This window comes from Thunnus maccoyii, chromosome 19, assembly GCF_910596095.1.
Source record: "Thunnus maccoyii chromosome 19, fThuMac1.1, whole genome shotgun sequence".
NCBI classification, from domain to species: domain Eukaryota; kingdom Metazoa; phylum Chordata; class Actinopteri; order Scombriformes; family Scombridae; genus Thunnus; species Thunnus maccoyii.
Genome location: NC_056551.1, coordinates 2,310,425 through 2,337,230, shown reverse-complemented (window position 1 = coordinate 2,337,230; position 26,806 = coordinate 2,310,425). Strand labels below are relative to the sequence as shown.

General features: G+C 40.4%; 1 protein-coding gene across 4 annotated transcripts; it reads left to right on the top strand.

Annotated features, from left to right (window-relative positions):
- Positions 1-1,013: 1,013 nt before the first annotated feature.
- Positions 1,014-25,224, top strand: slc25a25b (solute carrier family 25 member 25b). 4 transcript variants are annotated; one of them, XR_006092521.1, is made up of 11 exons: positions 1,014-2,558; positions 16,964-17,090; positions 17,463-17,550; positions 18,845-18,956; positions 19,588-19,746; positions 19,830-19,982; positions 20,065-20,172; positions 20,624-20,791; positions 21,620-21,770; positions 21,966-22,680; positions 22,971-25,224. XR_006092521.1 is itself a non-coding variant. In XM_042394590.1 (11 exons), the coding sequence occupies exons 2-11, from the start codon at positions 2,226-2,228 to the stop codon at positions 22,148-22,150; spliced, it is 1,584 nt and encodes a 527-aa protein (XP_042250524.1). In that variant the 5' UTR covers positions 1,014-1,948; positions 2,217-2,225; the 3' UTR covers positions 22,151-25,224. The 4 variants fall into 4 exon arrangements, 3 of the variants coding, with proteins under 3 accessions (XP_042250524.1, XP_042250523.1, XP_042250525.1); XM_042394590.1 differs by having other exon boundaries at positions 1,014-1,948; positions 2,217-2,558; positions 21,966-25,224; XM_042394589.1 differs by having other exon boundaries at positions 21,966-25,224.
- The last annotated feature ends 1,582 nt before the right edge of the window (positions 25,225-26,806 follow it).

The window sequence follows — 26,806 nt, the reverse complement described above, 5'->3', positions numbered from 1 at the left end:
AATAGAGCACTAAAATGACAAAGATCTGATAGACGGATTACTAGTATCATTTGAAGTATAGTACTTGAATGAGAAAGTGTGCCCACACTTTTGACTGTATATGTAATAATAATTGGGCAATATAGATAAAATCTTAATTTTATATTATATTATATATATAAACATCCAGATGATGTCTGCTTTTAGCTTATCCAGTTATTTCAATACCTGACAAATAAAGATACTTCAATTCATGAATCCTGTAAATCCAGTATTGGCTTAAAGCAGTCCTGATTTACATTTCCTAGCTATTTACAGAATAGCTAAAAAAAAAAAAAAAAAAAAAAAAAAAAAAAACATGACAAAAATAACAACAATGACAAAATCCCTTTGTTTCACTGTGTTTATGGTCAAATCACCCAACACTGCCAATACCTAATTTAACTTTACAAAGAAAAAAATAGATCCATGTTTCTCAAATAAAATAATGTAGAAAAAGGAAAGGTCTTGAAGAGGGTTTTCCATTCAAAACTTTTTTCAGAAAATGTTTAACTTTGTCTTGTTATATCATAACATTGCATCATACATGCATTATCTAACAACAGGGAGCACATGTTTGCCCATGTTCCACCAAAGTTTTACATATTAGATAAATTCAGCTACAAGGTTTCTGGTGTGAATTACCTTTTATTCATAGACATGAAATAAGTACAGTGCTAATTGCTTGAAACTCACAATTTAAAAAAAAAAAAAAGCTGATGCTGGGAGAAATGTTGCACTGGCCACAGTACAAAGTGTTTCATCCTGAAATAACTGTCACCAGATTTCCCAATATTCACTGACTTTTGTTCTATATTCTTATATTGTCTTTAAACATTCTCTATTTTCCATTTAAGTTTTTCACGAGTTATTTGCTGAAGGACATGTCGCGCAGTAAAGTGTCGTCTAGTAAAGTGGGCGTGTCATGTAGTAAAGTGGGTGTGTCGTGTAGGTCTGCATCTAGACTCCTGATGCGATCACGCTCTAATCTCGCGTTTTAAAGCGAGACGTTGGGCGCACCCGGTTCCCGGAGCCAAATATCGTTTTCTCTTCAACGGTCGGGAAGTTAACGGTATTCAAACATCGGGATGAACACTTCTCCATAACGGTGTTTATAACAGGAAACGTATTGTGCGTGATGTGCGACACACGAGCTCAGTATGAACCCTAACATTCTGCTGTGAAGGTATTTTCAGTCAGTATTTTAAGTATTTTCAGTCAGTATTTTCAGTCAGGGCGCTGACAGCTCAGGGTCCTCCTCATCCCGGTGTTGCGGTTTAACGAGTGACCGTGTTAACTGGTGACTCTCAACCGAATGAGTTTTGGTTGCTCGTAGGGACGGCAGCTATTGAAAAATACAAGAACAGCCTTCAGTTTTACTTTAATCAATTTTAAATACATACTCATTTGTGTGTATTATCTACGCCACTCGTTTATGTAAGTTAAATTGTGCTCAGCAAGACGCATTCACCCCAAGTAACGTTTCTTATAATGTGGGAAACAAACATATAGTTTATTTTGGGTTTTTATGCTGTTATCCTCAATTGGAAAGTGGCCCATATTCAACCAATTAATCTGTATAATGTCAAATTCCTCAGAAGACGCTAGCTGCTATGCTAATCTATGTTTTTTCTCCACAAACAGGACCAGACGAATATATACTATACTGAACATTCAATTTAAGAGAATTTAAGGCTTTTACGAGGACAACTACGTGTTCTGGTCGTGTTTTCCACAGCTGCCGTCACTACGACAACCACAAATGCATTCTGCTGAGAGTCACCAATTAACACGGTCACTCGTTGAAACGAAACACCCGGCACCACGTATCCTTCGCTAATACAACATCACATTAGGTTACGTTGAAAACGCTCGGTAGCCGCGCCAAGTGAGCAAGAGGAATTACCGAGAGGTCGCTTTTCTGTCTCAGGTGAGCTCCGCGAATGATTAGATGTGTTAGTGGTGAAAAGCCGGGTTTAAGCTCACCGGCAGTTGTAGTTTTTATGCTTTCAGAGCCGGCTGAAATGGAGGGACATGTGACGTGGTAGTCCGGGCTCGAGGTGAACAGTGGCCTCTGCTCTCTGACGAAGCTACGAGTCGAGCTTAGACTGTATATATCTGTATATATCTTGATAGACAGTCTATGTTCGAGCTATACAACAGCTGAACAGTGACGGACATTGATGATGCACCAGCAGGGCTCCTTGATGCCCGCCTTGCTCAGTGATGTGTTCTGCCAGTGCCGGTCGGCCGAGACCCACCCAGGGGTCGACCCTGGCGGCGGAGGGGGGCACGCCGAGGACCCCCCCTCAGCTTCACCATCTAAACCGGTCACACGGCAGCCGGTGGCCGGTGACTGGAACTCGGACCCCAGCCAAGCAGCTCATCCATGCGACATATGTGGAGGCCCTGAGCAGGAACACAGGCTGAAAGTGCTGTTCCAGGTCCTGGATGTGAACGGTGATGGGGGCATTTGTGTCAACGACCTGACGATTGGGCTCAAGAAACTAGGGGTTCATCGCACTGAACACGAGCTAATGGTAAGTCAACAGGTTTCAGCTCAGTTGAGATGTCGTAATGCTTTTTTCCCTGTTCCCTCTCCCTGTCATCTGGTTGCGTTGCTGTCCCTTATTGTTTCCACGTGCAAAATTAAAAATGCGTTTCCAGTTGGAAGATAACAGTGCATACATATATTTATATAATGGAAAAGAAAATGATGAATGCAGGATAGAAGAGAAGAAACAGACAACCTGTTGGGTGTTACTTACAAAGACACAGTACAACAGCAGGGATAGTACTAATACTGAAAGCATGAGTAGAAACGGACAAATGTACAGTAAAACAGATGGAACATTTTGGGAAACATGAAGACTCACAGCTCTTTGAATCAGATATATTAGTGACTTGGCAAGCAATAATTTGGTTATCTTTGTAGGCCAGAAGACATTTAGATGTCTCATTTAAAACAAGTTTGGTAGAAAAGTGAAAGTGTTTAGACATCTAGGATATAGATGTTGTTTCAACACATATTTCAATGTGAAGAAACTACACACTGACGAATAATGTCAGAGAAAAATATACTGTATGTAACCAAGACATCTAAAAAAAAAAAAAATTTTTAGCCAAACTTAACCTGCTTTTAACTTTAAGTTTTGAACACATGCAGGGATTTAACAGACTTCAGTCAAGTTCTGTCTGCATACAAAGTGTGACAGGACAGCCTGAACGGGAGCCAGTGTTTGACATCACAACCTTTTATTATGATGTTTTATTTAAATAAATAAAACAGCTACAGTACCTGAAAGACAAGCTAACCACCGTGGGTTTATGTGCAATTGTTTTTCCATGAGCTATGGAAATTTAAAACACATTAGATCTGGTGTGTTGTACTTGCTGTATCATACTGAGAGGAAACACAGTTTCTTTGCTATTTGACTGGAATTTGGTGAATGAATCTTCTATAAAGGAAGTAAAGCTGTCACCATGACACATCTGTCAACATCAGTAAATTAGGAAAAGTGGTGGAGACAGGGTAGCCATTGCTGTCATGTAATGAAGCTTTGTTATAATAACAGCTACTTAGCAGAAATAGTAACTGAGTGAATCCCTCCCCAACTCATCTGGTCTGTAGGCAGAGCAAAGTTGTGGAAATCTCTGCTTCTCTGGAAATTTCTCTTTTCTTTGTTGAGGATAGTCACATAATCCTGGATTACGATACTTTCTGCATGCGGTTTGACATGGTGGCAAATGTCCAAGACCACAGAGGTCACAGGATTAACCTCTAAGAACAATCCATTGTTTCCAGCTTCTGTATCTGCAACTTGAAACTGTCAGACCACAGAGAAGGAGGTTTGCTCCAGTGTATTTCAAAATAATACTTTACAATTTCAAAATAATATTTTGAAATACACAGGATATAAATAAAGAAATTTCCTTTGAGATTTGAGAGTTATGTTTTTTTTCAGTATTGAATATACAGAAGGTACACATACTCATCAATGCTTTTGCATTTCAGTGAAACAGTCAATGATTGCCTGCAGTCAAATTTCAGTTACTGCTTGACTAAACATTAGAATGGGTGAGAGTCATTATCTCAGTGGCTGAACATGGTTTCGTTGTTGGTGCCAGAATAATTGTGAAACGTCAGTGTGTGTCAGCGTCTCAGAAATGCAGTCGTCCTCCGAGTTTAGAATGAAGATGGACAAAATGTCAGCGGTTGTTGTGTGAAATAGCTGGGAAAATGGAAAGCTAACAGAAAAGCCTCAAGAAGACAAATAACAGCTCCGTACAACAAACATTTGAACACACGAATAGTTGAACGTTTATGATTGGCTTCAGCAGCGCCAGAAGAAGAAGAAGCCTTTATACAGCTTGGATCTATGGGTCCATCCTGCTGTGTGTGTGATCAACACAGATGATAACATCTCACATTTCACACCAAGCAGTGTGATGTACTTTTGTTGAGCTGTCCAGCTGTAACTTTACTGTTTTGGTTCATTCTCAGCGCTCTCATAGTGTCGTTTTCAGTCTCAGCAGGCAGCTGTTTTCAGAGAAAAAGCTCTAAAAAGCCACTGTACACTACCAGGGCCCTCTTTCAGAAAGCAGGTTTAGTGAAAACTCTGAGTTTGTTCACCCTGAGTTGAGGGAAACTCTGGGTTTTCAGTTCCAGAAAGAGAGCTAACTTAAACTTGGGGTCAGTCACCGCAGTAACTGACTCTGTAAAGTTAACCTGCTCACTGGCAGGTTTTCCTCAATAAACCCTGAGTCTCTCTCTCTGTCTCCTCCCTCTTACAGAGCCAGACACGCTGTTTCATTTCCTCATTCGTTCAGTCCGTATCAAAGTGCATTCATTAGTGGAGGGTCACTATCTGTCAGAGTCTAATTCCTGGTTGGATATTAGTTTAGTTACTCAAGGACTTTCCAAAGTTACCGCTTTAATGTGCGTCAGTCATTTCTTTGAACAGCGTTTTTTCTCTCTCACATTCAGATATTACACAGCAAGTACAAATCACCAAACACATTATTACTGATCAGACTGTGAGCTTACGGTCATGTCTCTATGTCTTTGATCTATATAGCTTTTAAATCTTTAACTATATTTTTCATCTTTAGTTGTTGCTTCCTGTGTTTTGTCCGTCAGATTAAAGCTGAACAAATATATTTAAAATGTCATGTAGCTGCAGCCTGATACAGTCAGATTCCACTTTATCATCATTAAGCAAATATAAGTCTGGTAAATGATGAAGTAATGATCGACACTGAATAAAACTTTATTGTGTTAACTTATTGACATTTTTCCTGTTCTGACTCAGGCTCTATTTGTAAAGATAAATGTGCAGCGTATGAATGTACACATACATTAATATCTCTACGTTCACTGGATTCAAATGGAGGCTCTGCCTTTTTATTTACCTGTAGCCATGGTGAATCGTAGTATCGGAGCTCCATTGATGATGGCTTTTTTCATTCATCATGCATGCGCTTAATTCATAGTAAACATACTCAGAGTTGATTGAACTGATTCTGATCAGTTGTTCTGAAACTGAAAACTTGGAGTTTCCCATCTCAGCGTTCATCAACTCAGAGTTCATTGTTAAACTCAGAGTTTGTTGAACCTGCTTTCTGAAACACCAAAAGCCAAACAGACACAGTTAGCTGTAGACCAGCTGGTGAACAGGAGAGTGAATACTGGACTTACATTCACCAGGTCAACAGAAACACGACTCCAAATTAATGATGATGTTGCTCCGCAACTGCTGGATGCAGAAATAAGCAACTGTTTGCTAACAGGTCTGCCATATCAATTGAACAGGTAATGATATGTCAACGTTGTGTTCTCGACTTGTTTTCGCTGCCACCTAGTGGGCATAAAATCAGCTAACGCAGGTTTGACAAGAAAGACATCAGTAGGATATAAAAAGCTGTGTGCTGCTGCTTTCCCCCGGGCCATATGATGAACATCATTCAAGTTTGTCTGATTTGACATTTGAGTGTCAACTGTAACACGACTAGGAAATGGGGTGTGAAGACTGCACTGACACGCTGATTTGTTCTGGGTTCAGAGGTACAGGGATATCCCCCAGGCTGTTACGTAACAGCTAATGTTCATACTCATAGGGTTAAACTATAAACCGGTCTAGGACGTTGTAAGTAAGGAGGTGTGTGCTGCTGATGCACATGTACACACACACATGCTTTATACATAAGCATGCACACACAGCATGATGTTCTAAACCTTAACTGACAGCAGCTCTTATGGTTGGCTGCATTTCCCAGCCACAGTCCAGGGTCATAACATCCCTGTCAGGAATCTAGCAGCTTTTAGCCAAGTCCAAATACAGTATGAGACAGACTGCCTCCTGTTGACCTACATTATTACTGTTGTTTTCCTTCAAAATCCTTTTATCCGTGACTGAAATTTCGTCTCAGAAAATCAGTTTTCAAGCTGTTTTTCTAAGAGCAGACCTCTTAAAGATTTAGACCCTTCTGCCATCAACACATAACCTGCAGAATCATGCAAAGTCAAATCTCCAAGTTAAATGCTTTTATTGCTCAGTCACAGTTTGTCGATTGGTTCATTTATCTTTAGAATTTGTAAAATAATCAGTCTGAAGATATAGCTTAGCATGAACCAACACACACTCATATCACCATGTGTCAACACATCATTGTAAAACATTAACATATTATCAATGACCATGTGAAAATAGAACACTTGGATGTTAAAAAACATAACTTTTTTATGGACTGGTCCAGGCCTGAATGCTTGACCCCTACAGTGAGGGGATCTGGTGGCTCTGTTATGCTGTGGGGGACATTTTGCTGGCATGGTTTGGGTCCACTTGTCCCCTTAGAGGGAAGGATCACTGCAAATCAATACAAACTTGTTCTGAGTGATCACCTTTATCCTATGATGAAACATTTCTATCCTGATGGGAGTGGTCTCTTCCAGGATGACAATGCCCCAATTCACAGGACACGAGGGGTCACTGAATGGTTTGATGAGTATGAAAATGATGTGAATCATAGGCTATGGCCTTCACAATCACCAGATCTCAACCCAGTTGAACACCTATGGGAGATTTTTGACCGACTTGTTAGACAGCGCTCTCCACCACCATCATCAAAACACCAGATGAGGGAATATCTTTTGGAAGAATGGTGTTCATCCACTGTGGCACTGATTTTCTCTGAACTCTACTGGAGGGATGAACCCATAGGTGTCCCGTGGTTCATCTCTTCACCTTCCTTCCACACTCCAACCCCCGGCAGACACAGAATGAAACACAGAATATGTGGTGAGAATGTATCTCACGCTTTCTTTTGATTACATAGGAGTAAACATTTTATTTTGCTGTTATCTTTTTATAGATAGTCGTGTCACACCTTGTAAAGTCGGTTCAGATACAAGAGCTACAAACTTATCATTGATAACATTTCTGGGATATCAACACTGACGATGGTTTACAGGTCCATGTGATGAATTAATGACATTGATGATATAAAGAACCGCACAGCCGTGTGTAATGAAAGCTGTGCTGGCTGTTGGAGAACCTCGTTGGTGCAACACAATCTGTGAAACCACACTTCTTCTATTACCGATTGTTTGATTGACAGGTGTAAAGACTGGTGGAGCAGGCAGCTAAATGCAAATTAATCACAGACCTGAGTGAATGTATCAGTTAATATTTGTCCATTGTGTGGATAAACCAATTAGCAGTAATTAGCTCTTGAGTGCAGATTGATTGCTGCATAATGAAAGCCCTCATGTTCAGTGATGTTGGAGCACAAGTGTAACGTTGAAGCCAGTTTGTGACAAGTTATTTAATTAGTGTGTCACTGCCTCATCTATTGTTAATGTGTGACTGTGCCAGGAGAGACAGAAGCTTCCTGTCTGAAACTGGCTGCTTTTCTGACCACATTAACATGCATCATTGCTTACAAACACTTTGTGTTTTACTAGAGGAGGAAAAGGAATTACAGTTGGCATCATTTTATGTGTTTCATCATTTTATTATTTGGCTCAGATGAGTCTACTCCTGTCCAATAAGAGCTGAAACGATTAGATGATGGATTGGTCAATTGACAGAAAATAAATCTGCAATTATTTTGATAATTAAGTAACTGTGTCAGTCATTTATCAAACAGCAGCTAAAATGTGAGGATGTGCTGCTGTTCTTTGTCATATACGATCATTCAGGTGATTGATATTTTGGGGTTTTGTGGACTGTTGGTTACTTAATTGATCAAAAGATTAATTGACTGAAGAAGACAATTGTTGGTCGTGGCCATACAGACATACAGCACAATTAGGTGACGTAAAGAAACAATGTAGGAACACCTTTCTGTCTGTCTGTGTTGCTCTCAGTGTTGATTCAACTGAGAATCTGCTGTTTATTTGATGAAAAGTTCTCCTGTGCTGCAGATAAGAAGATGGATCAAACGTTCCCCCGTCACTCTCATAAATGGAGTTTTAAGGTTTTTAAGTCACATGACTGTAGTTGACCACAGTGTTGAACAGTGTGCTGATCAGCCACTGTGAACCTTTATATCTTTACAGCCTTACATGTAACGCGCTCCCCTTTCAAGACAAACACTCAGCGTAGTAAACGCTGTGACGCTTCCTCTTCCTGCGAGATAAGAAGCATTTCTCCATGAAGGAGACTCTCCAGGCCTCTCCACGCCTCTTCACAGATAATAATCTACCGCCGACTCACTGCTGTCAGCCAGTAAAACAGACAACAGCTCATCTACCTGCAGCAGACCTTGTTCTCTTATGACACAGCCGCTCAAAGTCTACGGCTGGGAATGTGTGTTTGTCCTAACAAAATGCCTTTAGTGTAAAATACTGTAAACCACCGAATACTGTCCAACAGAAACACAGAGAGGCTGCATAATCATCTAAATCTGTAATTCTGATCATAAAAAATGTGGAGAATTTCCCTCCTGAACCCAAACTGAAAGTGTTTTTTCCATGTTGTAACAAGCAACACTTATTTCCTGTCACCCCTAGCATCTGAACCAAATCATCTGTTAGGAAAGACTTACATATTTGTTAAGGTTTTTACCCAAGAGCATTTCTTCTTCCAAATAATTAAGACTAGATAGTCTATAAAACTGGGAAATAGTTAACAACCAGTCTGATTGTCTGCATGCTGGTGTTACTTTCCCCTCTGGACTCTAGAAATGTGCCCAGATCCTCAAACTATAGCAGTTAAATTGTTGATTAAAATATAAACATAACCATTAGGAGTGAAGTTTAGACCTGCAGAGATAAATAAAAACCCAGGTTGTCAAAAAACATTCTATACAAATCCTACGAAAGACCAGAACCACTGTGAGTGAATGAATTTATTTGACGATTTTAAACAACACATATAATACTGCACTGCAGTCATTACACACACTAAAAATCACCAAGGATGAAAACACAATAAAGCCTGAAGGCTTATTTCCATCGTGATCCTCTCCAGTACTGTGTGTGTGTATCAAAGCCTGATGTATCTTACTCCTCTGTGCTGTAGAGCTGCATTATTCTCCAAAAACTATTAAAACACATCAGTGAGCCACACTGCTGCACTGACATGTTCCTTCATTATCATGAACACACACACACTGTAGTTTATTTTCACTCAATCCCACACACACACACACCGCCCTGCTGCCAGAAATACTCACTAGAGCAACAAATGTGAATTCATCCACCATTGAAAATAGTCCCCAACAAATTGAGTATTTTCCTGTTTGTTTGCTAAAAACAACAGTTGTTACAAAATTATATTATTGTGAGCTATTTTTAAAGATTTTTATTTTCAGTACTAACCAATAGACCAATAGACAGACAGGGTAGTGAAAACAGACTAACACATTGTTGTTAGTGCTATTTTTATTGTATTTGTTGACAATAAGAAATAGAATAAAACCAGCCTTAACCATCAATACCTAAAAGTGTTTCTTTGCTTAATGGTGAAAATCTCTCGTGTTGGTGGGTAGAGACTTGGGAGTAGAGACTTCTTGCAGCTTTTACAGTGGACGTACTGTAATTGAGAATTCCTGTTTCTGTCAGTAATCAGTTACACTGAAAGCAGTGCAGTCAGCAAAGCAGGACTGCAGAGAGCAGCTGGAAGTAATGAGGGTTTTATGCAGAGATGGACCTACTTTGCTGCGTCATACTGTAGTCCTCCCAGCAGGAGGAACCCAGTACGTGCTCAGACTTGAAACGCGGCGGAGCTCGGTCATCGCTGTGGATGGGATCGCCTGCTGGATGCTGACGATGTGCTTGGAATGATTCAGAGGACCGCGAGGGAGGGAGGGAGGAGGGAGTCATCACTCAGCGGATTTTCTACAGAGAGGGAGGTGCAACTGAGGGGAAACCCTCGGCTTCATCCTACCCCCTCCCTCTACTCTGACCGACAACTGAAGGCATAAATTAATTTCCATGCTGCTAGCCTGTCCTCTATTGGCTGAGGGGCTCGTTCCATGGCTCAACAGTCGGACCTGCCAGTACAGACTGCAGTGATTGGTCGGGCTCAGCTGCAGTGAGGATGCAGGTTTCTAGAGGCTCTCTTTGCTGCATTTTTCTGGCTGCTCATACTGAAGCCGGCTAAGTGGCAAGTCCTGTCTGCTGCTGCTGCTGCTGCTGCCATCGTTTTAACATACTCAGCATGAAATATCTACAGCGGGAAATTATTGCTTTGATCATTGGAGAACTATTCATGTCTCACAAGTTACATGGTAAGAGTTAGCTAGGAGGATTTCTTTTTTTTTTTCCTGCTGCATTTGATGCCTGTGGACTTGAGCCTGGACGTGTGATATCGTAAGAAGATGAGACGCTGAGCTGGAGCAGTGAAGTGCAGTGAGTCCCGCGTGTCCTCAGCTGACCTCTCTACACTTGCTCTGCTAGTTCAACTCTTTGCTTTAGCCGACAGACACGGTTAAGCGGCCTCTTTGTGTTCGAGCAGAGGGCAGTCTGCACATTCATCACACACTCTCACACAGTAGATCCCAGTCTGAGGATGCTGAAGGACATGCTGAGTTTCCTGTGCCAGAGACTTTTTGGCAGGACACAATGTAAGCCTGCTGAAACCCAGTTGCCAGAGGAGAAAGAGACTGAGGCGACTGGCACCCGCAGAGAGCTGCAAACCGATCCCCAGGGAAAGACCACACACTCCTCTGACGGTAAAGAAATCAGCAGGAGTAATGTTACTCCAAAGAAGACCACAGTATTAATCATGGTGGCACCACCGACAGATCTTCAACAGGTAGGATAAATTAGCTGTCTGCATCCTCTTCCTCTCATATTACAGTAGTATACTGTAACGTAGATCAAGGTCTGATATGTAGAACTGAATGTGAAAGTTCACTCTTGACCATGCCCCCTCCCCTCCAAAAAATAACATCTCATTTCAAGGTCAACTTATTACCTTTTACCAGAGCTTTCAACCACATCTCACTCAAAGGATAGTTTCTATAAGGAGAGATACTGCTCAACTTACTGATGAGGATTATTTATGAATGAACCTTTCCTCCATAGTTGAATAACAACAATAAATTACAGGTGATGAGAACCTGATACTTACCAAATCTGTCATGTTCTTTTTTTAGGATTGAAGTGTTTATGAATCTCATGTCAGGTTCATTTCTACTCGTGATTATATTAGAGAAAGTCACTCTAGTGTGAGGCTCTGGAGATGGCTATGTCTGTCGGTCCACAGCTTTTGTTGTTAAGATATCTTACACGATGGATTGCAAAGAAAACTTGGTACAGGCATGAGTAAATATAGAGGATGAATCTTAACGACTTTGTTCATGCCTTGACTTTTTATCCTGCAAAACCATCACGTCAGAGATTTAAATTGTCCTGAACATCTGTCCTCATCATCTACCAAAATTTGGGACTTTCACAGTTCCCAGACAATGGATCCTAATTACTTTGATGATCCCCTGATTTTTCAGTCCCACCCTCAGTGAGATACTTTTGGTTTTGAGTGGAACGTCTCAAAAACTTTTGGATAGATTGCAATTCAGACTTTCATGTTCCCCTCAGGATAAATAGTTATACCTTTGCTGATCCACTGACTTCTCATGTAGCGCCACCATTGGGTCAACATTTCAATTTGCCCAATGCTTTGGTTTATGACTTATACCTGTACAATTATTGGCATTCCCATTGCTCAGTTCAGGCTGAAATCAGCCCTGAAGCACAGCACAGGGGGCTGTGCTGGTGGGGGAATGTTGTGTAAGGTACTGCGGAGACAATGAAATAATATCCAGGAAGTCCAGTTGGAGTAATGTCTTATCAGACACCAAAACGCAATGAATGTGGGCGACTGTGGCTCAGGAGGTAGAGCAGGTCGTCCACTAATCGGACGATCAGCGATTCGATTCCCGGCTCCTCCAGTCCACATGTCGATGTGTCCTTGGGCAAGACACTTAACCCCAAATTGCTCCTGATGGCTGTTCCATCAGTGTATGAATGTGTGTGAATGGTTAGTTTCCTCTGATGGGCAGGTTGGGACCTTGCATGGTAGCCCCTGTACCCATTCAGCATATGAATGTGTGCGAATGGGTGAATGTGATTTGTAGTGTAAAAGCTCTTTGAGTGGTCAGAAGACTAGAAAGGCGCTATACAAGTACAGTCAATTTACCATTTACCATTTAAACAGTAGAAATACAACGTTCACATTACATCCATCAAATCCACCAAAGTCCATATTCATGTATATAATTGGTCAGCGTAGCACCTTGCTGGATGACGTTGCACTGCGTTGTTGTAAAAGTTGATCCAGATTCAACTTTTTTGCCAGACGACCCTTTATGTTGGCACCCCCACTGCATCAACACACTGCTCTCATTCAAATCAATGACCTAAGGCCTAAGTACTGCCTCACAGAGCCGCTAGCATGGATGTAGACTCTCAGTCTTGTTAACCTTTCTTTACCCAGTGTTGGTTCACTGGACTTTTTTCTAGGAACACACTGCTCCTCACTCACGCATTCACAAGTACAACCACACTGATCTTTTGGCAGCCGAGCAGCTCCCTTAGAGCTGTGAAGGGATGTGTGCCTTTGCTCAGTTGTGAAGGTGGCCTTGAGCAAAGTGCTGCTTACGCTGCAGAAGCACTGCAGAATGTTTGTGCCACTCTGGGGATTAAACAGGAGCCTTTGCTTGGACTGCTGTTTTTTTTCTTTTTTTGTCTTCTATTCATTCAATGAGCTTAGCATGCATTTTTATCTTCACTGCTTTTTAACTCTTTCCAAAATACCATATTTTCCTTCCTTTGATTTGCTCCTACTTGCTGTACAGGCTTTTTCCCATCCCTTCATAAGACTAGTCCATCCAAAGCTGATCATGTGCAGTTGCTTGCAGAAACAACCTGTTTTCCATTCTTTATACACTGTTGAAAACTGTTCTGAAATGGACTTTTAAAGACTTTTAAAGGTAAAGGTCACTGTAACAAACATTCATTAGAGATGTTGGCTTTCCTCTCTGGTCTTTGCCCAAATGACCACTTATGTTAGAGATTGATGTGGTTGAATATTCACCGGTTACACAATTGTTTTGGCTGTTGAATGGTGGCCAATTTATTCAAGCATCAAAGGAATGAGGCATTGTGTTTGAAATGAGCTGCCACTGTGGTTTCACCATATGTTGCTCCTCAATAATGATCATGTGGGAGAAGTCAAGTTGCCTTAGATAAAATCAAGCAGCAAGCAGCTTTGGTCAAAACATCTCATAACAGCTGCACAGTTTGCATTGCTGTTTTACTCACAGACCCTCACTTCCTTAGAAAATCATGAAATGCAGTGACTCAACTGTTTGAATACATTTGTTTAAATGGTTTATTGAGTCACTAATTTCACCTCGCTGCATTTAACTCGTACGCTCTGTTCCTGAGAAAAGGCACGACATCCTCTAACTGCTTCAGGTGAAACAAAATGTATTCAACCTCGGTCTGCTCACATACAGTAGATGATGATGTCATTGTTGCCGCTTACTCAACCATTGTCCGCTGTGTTCAGTCATTTATTGAGTAGTATGAGAGTGCTCCACCTCATTGCTGATCATTGTAATAATATGGAATAAAAACTAAAACTGTATTTTCAACTCTAACTTTAACTTGAACATTTTTAAAATCTAAAATGATAGTTTTCGTTTTTCAAACCACTTCTATTTTGAACCAAGATTAACAGTGGTTATCTGTACATCTATTAGCACATGATAGATTAACTCATTTATATATAATAAGGTCTGTACAGTTTGAATCATCTCACTGATAAATGAGCTTTCTTGCAGTGATCAGTGTCACTGTTTTTCAGTGTTTTGTGTGTAATGACTGTAAGGCTTTGCTTTGTCACTACTTTTCTGCCTTGAAGCTCAGTGTTCACACTCTGAGAAATGATTTGTGTATCTTTTTTATAAAATGTATTACCCATGTTTGTTTTGTCCTTAATACTTGTACAGTCAATGATGGAGTCACATTTTCTGCTGTTGTGCTCTCTAAGAGATTACTTAGTGAACCGTTGATGATCCAATGGGAGTGCTGTTTAATCTCTGTAAATGGATCCAATGACTGGCAGGCTGGTGTCTTGGTGGGCGGGTGTAGAGCTCCCACTGCTGTATATCTGTAGTCTAATAATACTGGTTTTCAGTATTACAACCAGCTCTCTATACAGTATGTGTATCCTTTAGTACTTTCTGTTGGACTATAGAGTAAACCTGATGTGTCTGTGTCTCTATGTGCCAGTGTCCAATGTGGGCCACAATGAATTTGAATACTTTGAAACAAATGGATTACCATCTGAAATAAAATCAGTGTTCAAGCTGAGTTTATTTCTCCCCTCACATGAACTGACGACATATCATATGTGGAAAAAGGTATGAATGAATACTAATCATTCTAATGGTGTGATTTACCTTTAAGGCTTAATTAGGTGCAGAGTTTATGTTCTTTTTGTCTTGTATGAAAGATGTTTCTCAGTGTAATAATGGTGTGACCTGTCTTTACTAATAGTTTTTGTCAAATGATGAACACCAGTGTGGCTTTAATTAGAAGTTGTGTATTTGTATAATTATTTCTACTCATTGTTGCCAAGGATATGGTGCTTTGCCATTGTCAACAAATCTATGCAAATTAGTGAATTTTTATGTTAAGTAGCGTCTTTTGAACCATGTTTTAAGTTAGACTGAATTAGAAGCAATAGTAATGTTATCAACCTGGGAACCTGCATTGTAGGGGTGTGCTGAAATACAAATACATTATTTGGCAAAGCACAAATAGTGGGTTTTTTACGAATATTTGTTTCATACAAATATTTTTTTTAAATATTTGTTAGTTAGAGGTCTGTCTGCAAAGAGGTGAAGAGTAAAGTTTTACTTCAGTAGTCAGCACAGTCGTCTATGATCTGGGAGACTCCAGTTCGAGACCCAGTTTTGGGACCTCCTTCATAAGGTAGTTTATTCATAAACACTTATTGTAACACTTTAATTTTCTAAAATTAAAAGTGTAATAAAAGCAAAAACAGGATTTGTAAGCCTCTTTCCACTTTTATACAGACACAAATACAAATACTGGACTCTCTGCACATCCCTACTGCATTGTAATGTCTCTGGGAAACAGAGTCAGTCTGCTGTCTGGTGGTTCTTTACAGTAGGAATATTACTGTAAACTGCTCAGAGGTCTGATTTGAGAACAAATGACAAAACAGTGGTGTCAGTAAAGGAGTGTGTAGGTGTACAAAGTGTTTTTTTTAGATTCACTAGATTGTGCCAAAGTCTGAAATTTTCAGTTCTCCAAATTTTGGATCTATCATGTACTTTTGTAGCTTGATTAAATTACTTCAGTGTGTCTATTACTTTAACAGATTTGAATGACTTTACAACACGTATGCACTCTTGGAAGAACAGACATATAGACAACAACAAATAAACAGATTTACACCAGTTTTCTACAGATCACATGGCCATGTTCATATTATGACCAACCAACTCTGCAAAGTTTTTACTGTGGTTTTTCTATCTTTTTTAAGGCAGTCATGATGTTTGAATTTACAGCATAAAAATCTACTAATTGCAGAGGTGGTTGAAAGTAACTAAATACATTTAGTACTGTTACTGTACTTAAGCAGAGTTTTAAAGTACTTTGCTCATTATGAGACTTTGACTTTGATACTTAACCAACATTTTGCTGCTGATATGTTTACTCACTACTGCACTTACATTACAGTGCTATGACAACATAGTGTGTCTAAAAGCAGACATAAATGGCTGAAACATGAGAAAACACTTGTTCAAATAGTTGCTCCTTAGTGGAAAAACACAGCCAGTCCATCAAACAGTGGAACATGTACTGGGCTCCATCCTGTGAGTCCAGTGGTGCACATGGTTGATTTTTTTTTGTGTGTGATGCTCAGTCATTTTTGCCCCCTCACTAACAGAGCAAGTCATTTGGTAAAGTATTGCTCAGGTGCATCATGTGGATTTCCTCTCTGCCCTACACACCCAGCTGCTCCTTCCTTCAGGTAGCCTTTTCCTTCCAATATGTGTATATTCATGTTCCAGGTAACTCTGGTTCCAGTTGGCTTGACAGAAGGTTCCCTGGATTGTCTAAGATGACTCTTAACCTGATATGTGTGAAGGCTGTTAAGTGCTCTAAATTGCAGACTGAGTCAACATTGCACAGATGGCAGGAGATGCTCTGACTTCTACTGCTGTTTGTCACATCTTTAACAACCATGGTGAATTAGTTCAAGTTAATTATCTTACTGTATAAACCCCTAATGCATCATGCTTACTTACACATGTAGACATTGCTTAAATACAAAAATGAGCCAACATTTTTTTAACAGCAGGCTCCGTTCTCCACAGCTGCTTTCCTCACATGTTTGTGTCTGAAACCAGATGCAAGTCCTCTTAAGGGTTCTCCTGTGTCTGCTCTCCTTTTCAGAAAATAGTAAAAGCCGGAGACAAAGACCTGGATGGACAATTAGACTTTGAGGAGTTTGTTCATTATCTCAGAGACCACGAGAAGAAACTGCGGCTGGTCTTCAAGAGTCTGGACAAGAAGAACGATGGTGAGGAACCTTGTTACAACTTTTCATGTCTGCTGTAGGGTACTGAGAACAGATCGAACCAAGATCATAAAATAATTAAAGGGCAATTAAGTGTTGCACGTCCATACAAAGAGAGAGATTAAAGAAGAATATTGAACAGTGAAGCAGCAAAGGCAGAGATATCCTGACTTGCAGTTGCTGGATCCTACATTTCCCATCAGCCATAAGGCACCTTTTTTGTTAGACCCTCACTGCCTGGTAAATATCCATATCTTTATACAACTGTTCTCACAGGCTGAGTTGTACTCTCTGTGACTACTTAACTGTCTACTAAAATGCTACCATGTGTCACACTTAAATGAATAAATAACTTAATTCATTTCTGTGGTGCAGGTCGGATCGACTCACAAGAAATCATGCAGTCTCTGCGTGACCTGGGAGTGAACATCTCTGAGGAACAGGCTGACAAGATTCTCAAAAGGTGAGAGTGATGCTGCGATCCACAGCCTCTGATACTGTATGCTCCGTTCAGTCTCTGTTTGTGAGTGTGTGATGTCTCCCTTCTTTTCATTTTATGATATTATAACTCTCATTTTTATGTGTTATCTGATTCTGATGAGCTGTTGTAGGTATTGTAGTACAGTATACCCCCCTCACAAAGCACCAGTTTTTTTTTCATATCTGTTGAAGTTAAAGCAGCACTCTTCTCTTTCACACATGCATCTCTTCAGTTTATAACATGTCGGTTGGTCTAGGTCTGACCTGTAACACCTCCAACACAAGTCTGAATTAAATACCGTGACATTAACATAAAGGCTACAGCAGCAGCAGCAGCAGGTTAAATATGCACAGTGCAGAGAAACAGGAAGCGTGGGTAGAACCAAATATCACATCAGCGTTGTGGCTCTTTTTTTATAACAGTACTGTCATGTGTGAATAAAACCCTACATAACATTAACATAACATAACCGAATGACAAAAATCCATCACTTTAACAGCTCAGTGAAACCAGCAATGTTACATATTCTGTGTCTGAAAAGGCTTTTCAGCTGTATGGTGCCTGTCACTACTCATGTTTATCTGGCAGTGACTGTTGAAGCCGATGTGTTCAGGGTCTCTAGATGCACACTGGCTTTAAGAAAACTCTGACTATATGGATGTCGATGTGAAATCCTCCAACATATCTACAAGTAGAAAGTCTCAACAGCTTCTTCTGATGGGTAGCTATTTTTAAGATGATATTTAGACCCGAGGACAGGTATGTTCAGTTCCCCAACATGCCCATAAATGTAGCTAGATTGACAGGTTTCTCAGCCTATCACAGTCCACCAGGGTGCTTGCTGCTGCTTCGTCCCTCCTCAGCTCAACCCTGGCTTCCATCCAGCTGAGGATTTTCTGGCTTGTGTTTGTTATCGCTCAGTGTGATCCTTGTGTCGTTCCTCTAACCTCCTGTCTGTGTGTGTCTGTCTGTTCTTCTCTCTGGCTGGTCTCAGAATAAGGAGGGGTCATATCTGGGCCCCTATCGTGTAGTAAGTAGTAGCTTCTATAGTCTGCTTTCTCAGCCCGCGCTGCACTAACACTGTCTCATTCAGTCACCAGCTGGTACTTTCAGAAGAAATGAAATCACAAATGAAAGTATCCTGCTACAGCAGAATACACAAGAACAAATGTCACCATTAATGTGCATGTAAGCAGAAAGCTTTGTGCTTCACTATCCAAAAACTGTCACACATCTCTTAACAGTCTGTATCCGCTGTGTTATTTTACATCCCCAGTATGGACAAAAACGGAACAATGACAATTGACTGGAATGAGTGGCGGGATTACCACCTCCTACATCCAGCAGACAACATTCCTGAGATCATCCTCTACTGGAAACACTCCACGGTACACAGTCTTCCTCTCCGCTCGTCACAATCAAAATCAAGTCAAAATCTTTTTCTACTAAAATCAGTTTGTGTCAGCTCTGGTACGGCAATAAATCATTGACTAGAGACCAGCTCAGGTGGGATTGATTTGTCTAGGGGAGGTCAGGTGACAGGTGCCGTATCTCAGTTCTAATTATTATCATTTTAAAAGTGTAACTCTACAGCTGTAACTCGTAGCTCTAATAGGAATCGATTTTAATAACCGGGCACACAACAGCTTGTTCATAACTAATGTGATGTCGGAAACAAAAGACAACCATTAACGAACAAGTCCCTGCAACAAAGCACATCAAAGAGCCGTCTTAGTGTCATCTCACAGCTGATTAAATTACTGGTAAATATTGGAATAGTACTAATATTTATACTAGTACTGAATACTTTAATAAGCCCATCAGGGATGAGGGTCACATGATTTTCCAGCAGCACATTCTTGTTTATACATAACCAGCTGCTGAGGAGCAGTAACATTGCAGTGTCATTACAGTAAACACCTCGCAGCAACAGTTCATGGTGTTCTCCTGTCACCAGCTCTGTCTATGTCTTCAGGATTATAGTGTCACCAGGCTGAAAAACTCTTGCTTCCTCTGCAGATCTTTGATGTTGGGGAGAGTTTGATGGTGCCTGATGAGTTCACAGCAGAAGAGAAGAATACAGGCATGTGGTGGCGACACCTAGTGGCCGGAGGAGGAGCCGGCGCAGTGTCTCGAACCTGCACTGCACCACTGGATAGGCTCAAAGTACTCATGCAGGTAAAAACACAGCTGACGTTTTCATTATAGACCAACTGAAGAGGACAATGAATACATGTTTGTCCTGCTCCCTGCCTGCACAGGTTCACGCCTCCAAGAGCAACAGCATGCACATGGCCGGTGGCTTCGGCCAGATGATCAGGGAGGGCGGTGTGAGGTCACTGTGGCGAGGGAACGGCATCAATGTTATCAAAATCGCCCCCGAGTCTGCTATCAAGTTCATGGCCTACGAACAGGTACGCACCAGTATAGCTCTGGCTTCAGTAAGCATTTATGAGTGTTTTACCGCTTAACAAAAGAGGATGTCTTGTCTGTCAGATTAAACGATTAATTGGAAGTAACCAGGAGACGCTGGGCATCGCGGAGAGACTGGTGGCAGGCTCTCTGGCTGGAGCCATCGCTCAGAGCAGCATCTACCCCATGGAGGTGAGAGAGCACATAACACAGAAAGAATGAAACAATCATTTAAGCATCACCTTAAAAATAAAAAAATAAGTGGTCATAAGTTTTGTATAAATGCTATGTGGCAACTCTTGATACATTGTGTTTGTATGCAGAAATATCCACATGGATTATGTTTGTCTTGTGACTGACTGCCCATTTTAACTTTTAGCCTTGAACCCATCATGTGAAACAGTACTGTGACCTCTTATCTGGAGGAAAACAGACCTTCACACGCAGACTCACAGACCTTCAGTTATGCACAAAGTGTGAGCAAGTCATTTATGTAAACGAGGTTCATAACACCCAACTTATTTTAATATGGGAGATAATGCACGCTTACATGTATGTACAAGTATGAAAGATGTTCTGCGACTAGAAGTGGAGTTTACTCTCATCCGTCGGAAGGCCTGACATCACTTCCTGTTCGTCTCAGGTCCTGAAGACACGGTTAGCCCTGAGGAAGACGGGCCAGTACTCGGGCATCTTGCATTGTGCCAAACACATCTTCCAGAAGGAGGGTGTGGCTGCTTTCTATAAGGGCTACGTCCCCAACATGCTGGGAATCATCCCCTACGCTGGCATCGACTTGGCTGTATATGAGGTGCGTGGTTGTGTGGTGTATTTTCATTAAATGTCATTGGTGTGCTTAAAGACAATATTAAGCTATGCAGATTGATTTTATAAGTTTATAAGCAATAAGGGCTAGTGTGATACAATTTTGTATTGGTGTAGTTATAATCTCATGAACCATATTTAATCACACTGTACGTATAGAGGCACGGTAGAAGAATCATAATCATACACTGGAGAAATTTGAGTGTGTTTGTATTACATGTCACTTTGCTTGGGTCTGCAAGTCTTCACCTTTCAAAAATACTCTCTGGAGGAGATCAAGAAATAAGGGTGTAAAATGACTAGAATAACTTATAAAAAAATAAAAGGCCAGAAGACAACTTGGCAATAATGGTGTAAAATGATTCCCAATACTTATATATAAAAATTGGATATAATCAGGTAGAATTGAATATGCCAGTATATATCCTCAAACAGCTCAAAACCTGTCTTGAAGAGTTTTGACCAACAACGAGTGACGGAGATAAAAGTAACATAATAATTGGTCAAAAATTAGGGAGGGTGGATGATAAGGTGTGGCCTAAGCCGACCCAAGGACATAAAAACAATGCCCCAAAGAAAAAACCTTTGGAGCGATTTGGTTCTTTGTAAAAGTGCTACTTGCTCCCCTTTTTTTGCCGGCAATAAAAGAACACTTTGCTGCTTGGACCTCTGACTCCCTTTTTATTTTCAAGAGAGAGTTTTTTGCTCTGGTACCTTTTTCTGCAACAATTTGATACAAAAGTTGTCAGGTGTGTGGGGATGGCTTATCTGTTTTTTTCTAGTTGAATCTGACTCCTTTTCCTCCTCTCCTCAGACTCTGAAGAATTCCTGGCTGCAGCGCTACGCCACAGACAGCGCTAATCCAGGAGTGTTCGTGCTCCTGGCTTGCGGGACCACCTCCAGCACGTGTGGACAGCTCGCCAGCTACCCGCTCGCCCTGGTCAGGACTCGAATGCAGGCGCAAGGTAACTCTGCTGTGTCTAGTCTAGACGGCTGCTGACATCATCTCAGGAGGATATGAAGAAACATTATAATGTAATATTATTTAATAATCAGGAAGTTTCGCTGTGTGAATAGCAGCCTCTAGAAAGCCAAATATGTTGAAGAAGTGAAGCTGGCGTAGTGTTTGGTCAGATGGTCTTTCCTCCGTTTTTCCTCAGCTACCCTGGAAGGAGGCCCTCAGATGAACATGACAAGCCTGTTCAGACACATCGTCAGGACCGAAGGGGCCATGGGACTCTACCGAGGCCTGGCACCCAACTTCATGAAGGTCATTCCATCCGTCAGCATCAGCTATGTGGTCTACGAGTACCTCAAGATCACACTGGGTGTCCAGTCACAGTGAGGAGGGAAGCGGACACAGGAGATCAAGGGCCAAAGGTTTTTTTTTTTTTTTTTTGCTTTTCTTTGGGGCCGAAGATTGAAAAGCAGCTGAAACGAAAGACATTTATGTCAAATGATCAATTTCCAGGGTTAAAGGATAAATAGGATATGTGATCGAAGAGGGAGAGAATCTGAAAGTAGGAATGAAGACTTCCTGGATGGACGAAAACTTGATTGAAGCTTTTTCTGTTGTTTGCTCTTATTTAAAGCATTCTAAATACCCAGCACTGCTTCAACACCTGTTCACTTTATCTTAAAAGACAAACGTTTACATTGAATTCATTGAAGTGGTTTACTGGTGTTCCAGTAACACGTACTTGCTTAATGTGGGCACTGACTGTGCTGCTGGGTGGGTATCGTCTTTGTCTTGAAGGGCTTTGCTAAGACAAATCACAAAAGCATTTCCCATGTCTCCCTACTGGAAGACCTGCACACTACTTATCAAAAGTACAGTGACTCTGACCATAGCTGATGAGGATGTAACCCTTTAAGGTATGTAGCTTTCCACTGTGCATGTGTCATATTATGTAAAAATAGATTCAGCTGCAGCTAGCTTCTAACAGGTCAAGATCTTTTTTTTTTTTCATCTACTTTTTATCGCCACTGTTTATTCTTACGTCCACTACCTTGCATGAAGGTTGTGACAGCATTCTAAAAAAAACATTGACTTTGTGAAAGCACACACCTCCTGCAGAATAGATCAGCCACACACACAAAACAATCACAATGCTTTGTGTGTTTGTCATTTTCAATATCTCAATATTTCCATTCATTCTCCCCAGAGGATGAAGCTTTCTATCATGGACACTGCGGCGCCCCCCTCAGGCCCAAATATGAACTTTCCATAGACATTTTGTCAAGAAATTACTTGAACACATTCATGCTTCCAAAGGAAGGAATCCTTTTTATTTTGAAATATTATCAAGCCGAGGATCTAGAAATAGCACAACTGTTATTATGTTTTGTTCCGAGCTGCACTTTTGCACTGTGGGGTGCAACGAACGTGGCTGCTAGCGAGGACGCTTTGAAGAGCGGATGGAAAAAAAGGTATTCGTTTATGTTTGGTTGTGCTAATCCGCATTGAATTTGTTCCCCAAGATTCTCTGTCTGAACACACAGTTATTGTGCATTATTGTGAATTATAAATTTCCCTGTAAACTGAGTGACAGCAAGAGAAACAGCACAACGAGACCAACTCTGACTGAAGCTACTTGGATAGGTTTGGGGGCTGGTCATCATAGTGAGGGAGGATTATAAACAGAAGTAGTCTTTAATACTAAAGATCAGGAGAACAGCTTCCCCTATTTTTGGATGTTACATATGATGTCATGTGGTTGCTGTGAAGCACTGGAAAACTTTGCACTCCCTACCAAGTAAAAGCTTGAATTCTTGCCATAATTGTAGAAATTTCCAATCAGGCAAAGCACCATTTACAAATCTGTGTCTGTTCTTCCATGTGCTCTGTAGGATTTGTAGTGATTTTATTGTTGCCATAGCAGCAGGCTTAAGCTGCTTTAACTTTGCCTCCAGAGCAACAATCGGGTCTTTAACAAATTAAATAATCCTGATTTTTACAGAACACAAGTCATGAAACTTTAGTTTTAATAATGTTAATCTGATTACGGCTTCAACTGCAGTATGCGTCAGATAGAATAGAAAATATTATAACGTGAATATGGGACTAATGGAATTAAAAATACTTCTTTCAAATCTCAGAAAAAAATAGAAATCAAACAGGAAGATGCTGTTCTACATATTGTCGGGAGGATTACACTACCGCACAGAGCTCCTCTCTTCAAACATCACAATGATCTGTGGTTTGTTCAGTAATAACAGGTCATTGTTGTAAAGTTTAGAGCTGTGAACAGAAGCCGGTTGTGGGATACATCTGACTTCACCGGCTTGTACGATGCAAATAAACACTCCTTATAGTCAAATGGCATGACATCCGAGCAGAGGTAACACTCAACACGACTGCTGCCTGTGTCAAATGATCAGATTCCCGTGAGTGCCTTGGGTGCCGAGCCTCTCTGTAAAGCACCTGAACACTGTAAAAGGTGGAGTCTGTGGGACGTTGTTTGCACTTTACTTTACTCTGCTTTACTTCCTGTGTTTTTTTTTAATTTATTTATGACTGTATTTATGTATTTATTTTTACAAAAAATTGATTGATTGACTGAATTTGATCTGTTGGTTGTGCTGAATGATTTCATATTCAGGTGGCTCTTTGATATTTTAGAGTAAACTGAGGCTCGTGGTTTGTTTTGGAGTGATAGATGCGACTTTGGTATGGTTTAATATTCAAGATTCCTCTGATGACGCCGTCTGATTTTTTCACATCAGAGACAGTTCAACAAAAAAAGCTACAAACCCTGCATTTCATCTGACTGACACTATCTGAACAGGATCTCTCGGGACTGAATGAGTGCGTGTTCATTAAAAGGCCAGCTCCCCTGCTGTACAAACCATTGGACTGTACAATCAGTGTATAATGCAGAATGTCAGGCTGCTTTTGTCAGCTGCCTTACTTGCTTTTGAAAAACCGCGCTGTGTCTTTGTAACTGGTGGAGAAGAAAAGATTACATTTGCTCAATACTGATATATATGCATAAAGCAGTGACACAGAATGATGTCACTCTGTGGCTGCGTGTAAATGTTTTTTTTCCATATTTTGTACAGTGAACAGTAGCGTTCTGATGTCTTAAAAGTCGCCTTTACTGGATGTTGTACTGACCAACAGGCAGTGGGGCAAATCGCCAGTGGAACTTTAAATGTACAGGAACTACTAGACTATACAAGCTGAAGGCTACAATGTATATTGGTAAATGGTGGCATAGTTTACTAAATGTATTCAATATATATATATTTCTAATTTATTTTACTATGCTAGCTGTAAGTGACCAAGATGTATGAGTATGTGAGAACTTGTACAGTAGTTGTCAGTGTGTAGATGCATCCAATGAAAGAATGTTATGCTGACAATAATATTTATGCTTGTTTGAGATCAGCTGTTAAATAAATTAGTTCAGCATTGAACTGGTTGAGTGTTTTCATTTGGGTTCATTTGACATTAAACTCCCACATTAAACGTTTTATTAGTGTTTAATAAAAATCTTCCATCCTACTTCTATCTTAAAATGGATTCAAATAATTTTTTTCTCCCATCATCACTCTACATACAACACACCACAATGACAAAGCAAAAACAGGTTTTTGGAGTGTTTTGTTAATTAATAAAAGATAAAATACTGAAATATGTCATTTACACAAGTATTCAGTCCCTTTTTTATGACACTCGCAGTTGAGCTCTGATTCATTCTTCTTCTATCAATGGTCCTTGAGAAGCTTCTACAACTTGATTGGAGTCCACCTGTGCCTAATTGAATTCATTGGACATGATTAGGAAAGGCACACACCTGTCTGTATAAGGTCTCACAGTTGATGGTGTATGTCAGAGTGAAAAGCAAGTCACGAGGTTGAGAGAATTGTCCGTAGCTCTCTGAGACAGGACTGTGTCAAGGCACAGTTCTGGGGAAGGATACAAGAAAATTTCTGCAGTATTGAAAGTGCCCAAGAGCACAGTATCCTCCATCATTCTCAAACTGAAAAAGTTTGGAACCAACAACAGTCTTCCTAAATCTGGCCACCCGGCCAAACTGAACAATTAGGCATTAAAATCCAATAAAAAAAAGAGGTGTATCTTATTTGTCAAGTGTAGTAATACAATTCAGTATTGATTCGGAGTTTGGTCACATGACATGGAAGCTATTGAAAAGATTGTAAATCCCTGGGCACATGATTTACACACGGATCTTTTCTTTCACACCTGTAATTACCAGTAAAAGTCTTGCACTCGACATTTGACTAAAGTAAAACACTTCCACTCAAAAATATGTTTTTTCTTTTGTTCCTGCAGTTGGATGTTTGAGCTTCTCTGTGCAGAATGATGTATGTGCAGAGTCATCTGCTGAAGGAGGAAAGTTTCTCTGTGTTCACCTTAAATCCCAGTGTAACACCTGTTCACATGAGCATGATTTGTGACATCACAACTAGTCTGGAACCAATTGTGGTCCAGTATTAAACTTACACAAGTGTGACGTAGGAGACATCTTGTATCCAGCAGTTAAATGTTTGAAATAAAAAATATTTGCAGCTGGTTGGGATGCGTGCCACATTGCTGCAACATCTGCGGTTCAATTTCAGGAGCAGACCTTTGCTGCATGCCATAACCCATCTCTCTCTCCCCTAGCTTCCTGCCATCTCTTCACTATCAAATAAAAAGCACAAAATGACCAAAAATATATATGCTTTTTTAAAAAAGTGCATATTCACAGATTCTGGATTTTATATAAAATTACTTTTCCAAGCAGAGCATTTCATAAGTCTTCCTCTATGTCTGGAGGAAGACGTATAAAATGCTCTGCTTCCACAACAAAAAGTTTGATTTCTGAGCTAAAATTCTTAAAATTACATCTGCTACCTCCCCCTCATTGAAAAATCCAGAATCTGTGAATATGCACTTTTTTCAAAAACACACACACACATATATATATGGACATTTTGTGATTCTCTAAGTAGTCTACTGTATTTGAATTAATTACATTATAATTATCACGTA

Bases quoted from the DNA above. Each gene is read 5' to 3' on its own strand.
- slc25a25b (XM_042394589.1), top strand. From the start codon at position 2,202: ATGATGCACCAGCAGGGCTCCTTGATGCCCGCCTTGCTCAGTGATGTG. The intron at 17,551-18,844 runs GTGAGAGTGATG...TTACATCCCCAG, and splicing joins GCTGACAAGATTCTCAAAAG to TATGGACAAAAACGGAACAA. The intron at 20,792-21,619 runs GTGCGTGGTTGT...TCCTCTCCTCAG, and splicing joins TCGACTTGGCTGTATATGAG to ACTCTGAAGAATTCCTGGCT.